This window comes from Mangifera indica, chromosome 1 (assembly GCF_011075055.1).
Source record: "Mangifera indica cultivar Alphonso chromosome 1, CATAS_Mindica_2.1, whole genome shotgun sequence".
NCBI lineage: Eukaryota > Viridiplantae > Streptophyta > Magnoliopsida > Sapindales > Anacardiaceae > Mangifera > Mangifera indica.
This window is the reverse complement of record NC_058137.1, coordinates 8,943,443-8,954,046: the sequence shown is the minus strand read 5'-3', so window position 1 is coordinate 8,954,046 and position 10,604 is coordinate 8,943,443. Positions and strand designations below refer to the sequence as shown.

The 10,604-nt window shown below is 34.1% G+C and overlaps 1 protein-coding gene across 1 annotated transcript; it reads left to right on the top strand.

The window, feature by feature from the left end:
• The first annotated feature begins 2,809 nt into the window (after positions 1-2,809).
• On the top strand, positions 2,810-6,037 carry LOC123192804 (protein SOSEKI 2-like). Its single transcript, XM_044605470.1, has 5 exons — positions 2,810-3,298; positions 3,368-3,437; positions 3,508-3,620; positions 3,713-4,385; positions 5,750-6,037. The coding sequence occupies exons 1-5, from the start codon at positions 3,097-3,099 to the stop codon at positions 5,895-5,897; spliced, it is 1,206 nt and encodes a 401-aa protein (XP_044461405.1). The 5' UTR covers positions 2,810-3,096; the 3' UTR covers positions 5,898-6,037.
• Positions 6,038-10,604: the final 4,567 nt, after the last annotated feature.

Sequence of the window (10,604 nt, the reverse complement as noted above, 5' to 3'; positions counted from 1 at the left end):
TTATCACTCATAATCATCCCACTCGTCAACTAACGCAGACAGTTTTTTTACATCAGACACTCCCTTGTCATGTGTAGACCATCATAGAGAAAGCACTTTAGATGTGATTTCTTGTTTCTCTTGTCTTTGTTGTCTCAGCTGTCCCTCCAGGTTGGATTGTCCTTGTTCCTGTAACTCTCCTAAGCGCTTTTATTAGCATGGCAGTTTTGGTCATCCCATCAAGTAAGACTTTCCTTGTGGCTATTGATTTCTTGAGCAGTCTCCTTGGCATGCCCCTTTATTCCTTGAAATGCTCACTCTTATCCGGCCTATTACATTCAACAATGGATTAAAAAATTGTCATGGATTTATTGAGGTCCTGAGTGCCCCTTCATTGGACCTCTAGCTTCACCCATCCATGAATGCAAATATTGCTTTCTTCTCAGGAAAGTCCTGATTTCTAATAAAATCTCTAAAAAATTCCCTCGTATAATCCCTTATGTTGCCCTTAATGAGGCATTGTAATTTGGCTTAGGACTTGACTCGACATTTGCCACGTAAAATTGTTGCTTGAGTTTCACCTTGAACTTGTTTTATGTCCCGATATTGCAACTGCCCCTCTCGATCTGACCATGTCACCTCTTCTACCAAGTCATAACGATGTTCTCTAAACAAAGGCTTGCATGGTTGATTCTGTGAGCATTGCCTTCAATGCCGGTAGCTTAACAGTATTGCTTCAAGCTCCACAGAAAGTTATGAATCTCTTTGGCATTCCTAACCCCTTTGTACGGCTTCAGCTTCAGGTCATCAACCTTTGAAAGGCTTGATGTTGAGGGCATGATAGTAACTCTACCCTGTGTAACTGTCATTTTGTAAAGTACCCAATCACTCCTAACCTCTCCCAATTTAGAAACTTCATCCTTCAAACCATGGCCTCTTGTCGAACAACATTAAATAAAGCAATTAGAGAGTCTTTTATCTCCTTACTTTGGCTAAGACATGCATGACTTGGCCATGACATTTTACTGTCCCTTGCAGCTCATTGTGCAACTCTTCCAAGTCGCTCTCAAGTTTCTAGGTGACCAACTCCCCGAACTAGTCAATTTTGTCGACCATTACAAGCTCCACCCTCATGAGGCTTGCATCCATATCCGTAATAAGAAAAACCAAAAAAATTCACGTGTGAAAATTTGATTTTTTAAAACTTTTGCCATTTTATCGAACCTAGGTGGGAAATAGCTATTTTGCCTCTATTTATTTGAATTTTTTATGGGTTGACTCTAAGTGAAACATAAACCCAAAATTTCCAAAGAACCATTTGTGCGTGTTGGCGTCTTCAGAATTAATCAAGATGAATTTATTTCTTAATAACCTCTTAGTGAAGTAAAATAAAATTAATGTTCAAAATTAAAAAAAATAATTTTATATTTTTATTGCTTATATTTGTATTCAAATTGAACAAAACTTTAAAATTTTATTAAAAAGATCTCATTTAAGTTGGAGATAAATCATTATAGAAAAATAACATTAATCCAACATAACATATAATATTAATAATAAATTTTAAAGTGTCATAATATCAATTTATGATACATTTTTTAATCATGCTCAATATTTTATTTCTTGTCAATTTTATTATATTTAAAAAAAAAATTGTTAAACGATTGAGACAAACTCTTTTACATAGATTCAAATGAAAAGAAAATGATTCATTATAAACGTTGTAATAGACATATTATAAACATTAATAAGGGTGAAGTTAGATTTAATTTTTTTTTTAATTATGGTAAGAGTCGTATTGGGTTGACTATAAGTCTGATTGTCAGGTCTGGGCTAAATTTCAAAAAGGGCTTGGACTTTGGATCGGCTCAGCCCCCTTTGTCCCCCCTAATTTGAATCATGGCCAAACTGTTCAAGCGAGAATTATCCCAGTAATTATGTAACGAACTATTGAATAATACATTCAATAATTCAAAATAAAAATTTTTTAAAATCTTCAAAATTTAGTCATCTTTCAGCCTATACTAGACGAGAGAGAGAGACAGAGAGAGAGAGAGCGCTAAGTTCCAATTGTTCACCATCGACCGGTCATGAATCATCAACAGTGTTTATGTGGGAATCGATGTTCATGGAAAGAGACCATTAATGAGTCTTATAAATAATGTAGAGCTTTTGTCAGAAGAAAACACAGCTTGGTTGCTGGCCAAGCTTCATCTAAGTATTGGGATCAGTGTGCCGTTCTAATATCCAAACTCTTTTTATTTCAACTAACAGAGGCAATCACCTAACACCATCAAGAACTCTCCGTCTTTTTAACACCCATAGATTTTTCAAAGTAACATATACACCCTTCAAATTGACTGGACTTAAGTCACTTGACATATATAGTCTTGTATAGACTTTCAGAAAAGTGAATCAAACAAAATGATGTACACAAATTCTGAATGAAAAAATAAAAATAAAAAAACAAATTAATCTTTCAAAGGACTTTTTATTTTATTTTACGTCTCATATTACTTAAATTTGAAAATTATTTAACAAAATGAAGGTTGGTTGACTCTATTATTAAGTGAAAAATCCTCATTTTATCAATTAATTATTTGATTTCCGTCATTTCATAGAATCTTATGAATAAAGTAAAGATTTTCATCGAATTTTTAAACAAGGGAAAGAAAGTGAGAAATCCTCTCTTCATTGTAATCTTTTATTCCAATCTTTTTTCTCTTGGAAATACTCTTTTCTACTTCTAGTTGTCCATTTAGAGGATAAAAGGTTTATTCTCGCAATCTAGGGTTTTAATAAACTTAAGGGCTGCCATTGAAAAAGCTCCCATCACCAACGTACTCACAATCACACACACAGTCTCTCTCTCTCAGTGATTACAATTCACAAATTCAAAAGGATCCAAACATTTCTCTCCAAAGCTTGCATTAACACTCTTAGTTTTATACCCGTCGATCCAGCTTGTAATTTACCTCTCCTTTTCACCATCTGAATGCCCTCTGATCCTTCTGTCTTGTTGCATAATCACCATGTATATATAAAAGGACATTGCTCGATCAATGTCACCTTCCCACTACTACTCTCAGTTTTCAACAACGTAAGAGAACTCTAATCATGGATGTTCAATCCCGAAAAGCTACTCAAACCAGCCCGGACAGGTCCAAGCTCTCCATGCAACACCACCGCCAACAGCCGCCTAGGCTTAAACCCCTCACAAAAGTTAAAGTCATTTATTATCTCACCAGAAATGGCCACCTCGAACACCCCCATTACTTGGAAGTTTCCCACTTGGCCACTCAGCCCCTTAGCCTAAAAGGTAAAACACTCCATTTTCTTCTTTAAAATTACTGAAGTGAATTAATCTTCATTCTTCACTGTCCTGCAGATGTAATGGAAAGACTGGTTGCTCTCAGAGGCAAGGGCATGCCTTCACTGTATTCTTGGTCATGCAAAAGGTATAATAAAAAATTTAATTCAACTTTATAAATCAAGATTTTGATCTTAATATAAATGTTTCAATTTCAGGAGCTACAAGAATGGCTATGTGTGGAATGATTTAGCAGAAAATGATATAATTTTTCCGGCTGAAGGAGCTGAATATGTGCTCAAAGGCTCTGAACTTCTTCAAGGCCGCTCTGGTAATTCTTTTTTTTTTTTTTGTATATATTCAAATTAATTAAAATTTATTATCACATTGAAAATATATTTTGTGATTTTCTCGACAATTTAGGGAAATTGCCGCAGTTGAATGTGAGTAGCAGGCAGCTGATTAGGCAAGAGCCCAAGGAACCATTCAAAACGACGCCATTTGAAGATCATGATTACGAAGACGAGTTTGAGGAAGACGAAGAGAAAACAAGCCACACAAGCTCAACAACTTCTCATTCTCGCTGTTCCAGAGGCGTCTCAACAGACGAACTGGACGAACCCGAACTGCAGAAATCCCATCCCATCGAGTCGGCAACCGCGTTGACTCACTCGCCGCCGTCACTATCTTCCATCTTGTCTCAAGAAAAACCAGCCAACAAAAGCAAGAACACATCTAGAAGGTTTGAAGATGGTGACCCAGTTTCTACCGAGTCAGCCCCGAGTCGTAACTCGGTCCTCCTCCAACTCATTTCCTGCGGAAACCTAGCCGTCCCCAAAGCGAAGAGCAACAATAACAATGTCGTCAGAAGGAGCAGCAGCGATTTACACCGGGGGGTACTTTTCAAGAGGGCAGTAAAAGTTACTGAAGAAGGAGATAAAGGCATCATAAGCTTAATGTCTGAGAATCCGAGGTTTGGGAATTTGCAGGCTGAAGAGAAGGAGTATTTTAGTGGGAGCATTGTTGAGTCAGTGAGTAAGGACCGAGTTGAGACTCAGCCTGTTCTTAAGAAATCAAATTCGTATAATGAAGAAAGGTCAGTACTCTCTCTCTCTTGGTTTTTAACTAAATCGGATGACTAGACTCGGGAACGGGTCAACTGAAACATTTACAAATTCCTTTCTAGGTTGACTTTTGCCAAAATCAAAAGTGTGTATTTTTAGTTTTATAATTTTATATTATAGCCATTTTCATATTGTTAAAAATCATATATCATATCAGAAGTAAATACATATATATTATATAGGGAAAAGAACTATTTCCCACCCAACTTTTCGCCCAATTTCAAACTCACACCTACGGGAGATGAACAACTCAAGCTCCCACTAATGACCAAACTACCTTCCAAATTTTCAGTTAGGAATAGGGGTAAAATCGTTATTTTATCTATAAACTTTAAAATTTTACCATTTTCCCCCTTCAAGTTTTAAAAACTAACACCTCAACCCATTTTTAAAGTTTGAAAAGTTTATATTTCACTCTTAGGGTTTGTTTCCTTCTTTGACCATCACCGACGACCGACACATTTCACCGATCTCCTATCTCCGACTACAAAGAATGACCCTTTGTCACCCAGATCTAGACAATAAAATATCGTCCAGATCTGAAAGAACAGACGAAGGATGACACGATAAGCGACGATGGATGACTCCTTCATCTTCTGGGTGGAGCGATAAAGAGAGACTTCTTCGTCGCATGGTGGCGTGACAAAGAGATCTCACCGTGCGACAATGAGATAAAGATCTCTTCATCGCACCACCGTAGTCGCACCAAGAGAAGAAGGAGGCTAGAGACGACGTCAGAAGATGAAGTTAAAGAATGAGGGTGAAACTACTATTTTTGAAAGTTATGGGGGACGACTGTGTTTTGAAAAATATAGAAACCCTAGGTTTGGGGGTGAAAATATTATTTTTCAAAGTTTAAAAACTTTAGATAAAAGTGAAATATTAGTTTCTAAAACTTAAAGGGGGTGAAAAGTAATAACTTTATAACTTTTAATATAAACAGTAAAATGACTATTTTTCCCTTCCTTTAACAGAAAAATTAATAGAAGTTTGTTTATAAGTGGGAATAGGAGTTTTTCATCTCCTGTAGATGTAGGTTTGAGAATGACCTGAAAGTTGGTTGGGAAATATTTCTTTTCCCTATTATATACTCTTATGAGGTGGATTAATATTAATATTAATATAAAGAGCATTAATAATTATTAGAAATTTCAGCATTAAAGCTCATATTCTTAGGAATAATGCTTAAAAAATGACGTTTAAGGTTCAAAATAATGTCTTGTACTTCCCCAAAAAAAATCAAAATTTAAACTTACCGGAAAAAGAATAATAATGTCTTGCATATCATTTGACGCATTATTGTGTACAATTATGCGATTTTGCATGTCTGATTCAGGAGCTCCAAGGGAGCAACAGTTGAGGAAGATGAAAAAGAGAGAAGAAACAGTTATGGGGTGAAAGGGAAGTACATTCCTTACAAGAAATCTTCACCATCAGAAGAAAATCGTCAGAAAATGAATTTTAATTACAAAATTTCTTCATAGTGTAGCTGTTGGTGCTCTCATAATTAGGGTTAAGCTACTGAATATGATTAATTAAAAACTTGATTAATTGCTGTTTTACAATCATGATTAAGGAGAACTGTTTGTGTGACGGATTGTTATAAAAGTATGTGGTTTATTCATGGATGTTGATTATGTTAAAAAATTTTCTAACGTGGATTTATATTAATTATAATTATAATTTAATAAAATTAGATAATTAAATAGTTTAATGTTAATTTACAAATAAATTTAAGTGATTAATTAAAAATAAATAAATATACTCTACAGGCTACAAATTTGGATAGATGGTTTAGTGTGAGCCTTTAAGTTATTAGATTCTTTATGGGAGGGTTCAAATAATCTCTTTTATAGATTGATTAGATTCATACTCTGAAATGTAATTGCTACATTTTTTCCCATTGAAAATTATCATAAGGAAAGTTTTTAGAGTGAAATATCAGTTATGACATATTTTTAATTTTTAGGTGATTTTTAAAACTTTGCAAAGTCAAATTGCATGAAATTCTAGGTATTCATATAACTTTAAAAAATTTAATTCAGTATTTTATAGTTTGTGCATAAATCTTGTTGATTTAGGGTTGTATGATTTTATCTAGTTTATACAAAATAAGTCTTACATGTGGTATTAGAGCAAAATGCATTAGGTTATAAAATTTGAAATTTTTCAGATGAAAAATATAATTTGTTAATTCTGAATTAGGGTATTAAAATCCAAGGTTAAAATCTCAAAACTAGGGTTTTTAGGTTTTGGTTAATTTTGAATTTAGGGTTCAAAATTGATCACTTTAACCTTGAAATTAGGGTTTTGAAAATTCCTAATTTTGATAATTTAAGGTTGAATTTCATCGTGAACTTAATTTTCAAATTTATGTTAGTTTTGTGGTCAAATTTTGACCTGAAACCGAATAGCATGTGACTACTATCTCTACCACAACTTTTGGTGAAATTGGAGTTGACTAAGCCATTTTCAATGTTAGTCATGTGCTTACTTTATTTGGTCAATCAACAAATCTTTTAGACTCTATTAAGCCTCAAAAAGTTGTTGATGACGACCTAAATAGTTACAACTTACTGCATTCTTTTACCATGAATTTTTGACTCAAATTCAGCTAACAAATCCACTTGGACGTCACCAATAAAAGTTGAAATTTCATTGCCCCATGGTCTAGAACCAAGCTCTTGAATGGACTTGAGCAAAATCGGTGTTGAGATGAAGAAATTCAGTGAATTAGGGTTAGGTCAATCGTGAGTTGAAACTAGATTAGGAAAACCTACTATTCGACCTGTTATAATAGATAGATAAAACTGATTAAACCAAAGTCAATTCGGGTATGCTTGACTTATTTACCAAGTTGACCCAAACCACCTTGATGTAGTCTTGACCTTGATTGCATGATTTGGACACAAAAAAATTATAGGATGGTGCGTGACATGCTTGTGCAATAGGAAAAAAAAAAAATGTGGTGTTAGTGTATGAAAGCATGTGACACTTATGGGAGGTGCATTAACTTAGGTGAGAGAGTCATTGTGTCATGTAAGAGCACGGAAATCATACTTGGGAGCATGTGAACTATTCTAATGGTGTGTAAAAGTGTGTCTAAACTGTCTTAGGGCATGTGCTAATGCGTGAAACATTTTCAAAGCACGTAATAATGTGTGGAAGGGTTAGTACTATGTTTCATGGTGCGTGGTAGTCTACAACATATTGGTTATGTTTTCACATTTGGTGGAAACATTGTAAGCTAGAAATGTAATCTACAACATATTGCAACACTTTCAACCAGTGAGGTAGAATATATTGCATTAACTAAAGTTGTTAAAGAGGCATTTCGGCTGAAAGGGGATTATAACCGAGTTAGGGTTGAGTTCTACACTAGCTATTTATAGTGACTCACAAAATATCATACATCTCTCCAAGAATAGTGCATTTCATGAGATGACTAAACACATTGATGTTAGACTCCATTTTGTTATAGATGTATTAGTTGTTGGTAAAGTTAGTGTAAAAAAAATTTTAACTGATATCAATCCAATTGACATCTTAACAAAATTTGTGTCTATGAGTAAATTTAGGGTTGCCTTAGACTTACTTAAAGCATGTTCTATTTAATATGTTATGAGTATGTAGGGAAGTTTTAAGTAGGAAGTTTAAGTGAAGGTGGAGTTTTGTGAATTCTGTTACTTAAACTATAAGGGCAATATTGTAATATGTGTATACATTGAGGAGTTTCTTGTCTTTTGTGTATAAAGGGTGTTTTAGTCATTCGACAGGCAAAATTTTTATAACCCTTAGTTTATAACCAAGGTTAGCTTGCGGTGATTAGAAAGCGCATAAGCATTGCATTTTGTTTCTTCTCTTTTCTCTTAAATATTGCTTTGTTAGGGTTTACTATAATTGCATAAATCGCTTGATTTTGTGTGATCTTGCAGTCTATTTCTTGAGTTTGTATATTGCTGATATTGTGGTGTTCAATCTTAGAGCAAGTTGTTATTTATACGATAAAATTATTCGATTTTGATTCTGTAAGCTTGTAACCTATTTTGATTATCAGTGGATTTGCTAAAAGATTCTTTTGCCTTAGATGTAGAGTTCCAATTTTGGGACTCGAAACAAGAATATTGTTCTTGATTGTTTCTTTTACTATTATGTTTTGTTGTTTAATTTTATTGGATAATCTTGATAAACTTTGTCTAATATTGTCAAATATTCAAACTTAGGCAATCCTAAAGTGCTAGAACGAATGTTTACGTTTTAAGACTCCTTGAAATTTGTATTTCTTCTAATGAAATGAAGGTTAAAAATTAAAAAAAACCAATGTTACATATTTCAAGAAAGACCCCAAATTTTTGGTCACTAAAATTATATATTTGGATTTTTTGCTTCATTTTTTAAGCAAAGTTTAATTATATATTCAAGCATCTTCTTGCTAATCCAATGTTAATTTTGTTATAATTTAAGCATATAAATATAAACAGCACTAGCAAGTTGAGCTATCTAGCCTACCATTGATAGAAATGATCTCATACAAACAGAGAATAAAATGCCGCAAGAAGAGCTATCTTTTGGTGCTATTCAAGTGCTCTTAACATAAATTATAAATCTACTGAGATCCAGCTATTTAACATCCCTGAGCGCCCTTAATATTTCACTCTACTTTGCTATTCAACTTTCATTCCCTCCACTTCATTCAGTTTCTTCTTGGCAGCCATGGGCGGATTGTTGATGCTTTTTATGGCAGTTCTGTTCCCGTTGCTCGTTACTAGACAGAAGGCTCCATTCATTGTCTGTTGTCGTGCCTACTGCAAAACTAGTCATTGTGGCTTTGAGATCTCTGCCTCTACTTACATTCATGGTAACACATACCCAGCCAATTGCTTATATAATTTAAGCGTACGAAATAGATTAAACATCATATTTAACATGCCTGATGATTGTTAGATGGGTAGCTTCCTTATGCTTCAAAGAACAAGTTATCTATACATCTATCAAACATATGTCTCATTCAGTAGAATCTGTTGTATTGAGCTTTGCGGAACAGCCCATAATAACTTTCTTTTGAGAAAACCCGAGCACTGGATCATATTGGGGTTACAGCATAACAAAAAAAAAAATTCTCAGGTTTTCTATATAAACCTTTGTTTGGAAACATATTTATTAAATATGTAATACTTGACTTTGATTTTAACATTTGGCAATATTTTATCCTTGTTTTAGACATTTGTTTTCCAGGTAAAACCCTCATTTGACCAAACTCACGAAATCTCAAAGCATTATATACCCCAAATTCGAAACATATTCAAACTGGAATGTTAATTAATTCTATAACATCACAATTAATAAATTTTTTGTTTTGGATCCCACATTGGAAAGTATGGGCAACTAATATGGGGTTTATATGGCCTTGGGCTCTCCCATCTCAATAGCTAGCTTTTGAGGTGTGGTTCTCCTAAGGTTCGTATCATTTGGTATCAGAGCCATCACCATGTCTCCCAGTTGCAATCGTGCGGCGCGGGTGGTGACGCCGGCATTGCAGTGTTCGCCCGGGGCTAGCAGGGAGCTAGCGCACAGCCAGCCGGCGTGGGCGCCGGGGCTACGGAGCGTGGTGGTATGTTACGATCCTAAATGCAAGGTATGAGACTTGGATCCCACATTGGAAAGTATGGGCAACTAATATGGGGTTTATATGGCCTTGGGCTCTCCCATCTCAATAGCTAGCTTTTGAGGTGTGGTTCTCCTAAGGTTCGTATCATATTCTAAATCCCTCATATCTAATAACCCAAAAATTAAACATTTTCAAAGTCTTATATATAACCATCCCCAACCATATAAATCTTGAATCATAAACTCTGGATATCAAGGTGCTTGACATCTCCATCCGCATTGTTTTTGTTTTATTTCATACCCTTTAGCTATTATAAAAAAAATTATTTTGCAAAATAGGAAAAATGAAAAGTGAGTCATCAGCTTAATAAGTAAAAACAAACATAATATATAACTTTTTAATAAAACATTATACCATAAATGTTTTTATTTTTTTTATTTTTTAACTTTCATGTTTTTTAATTGTAAAACATTAACATCTATCATGCCTATTAAAAAAATGAAATAAATGCATAAATGCTATTTTGTACGTACATACATACATACATACATATATAATTTTGTGTTTTGGTTGTGACCTAATA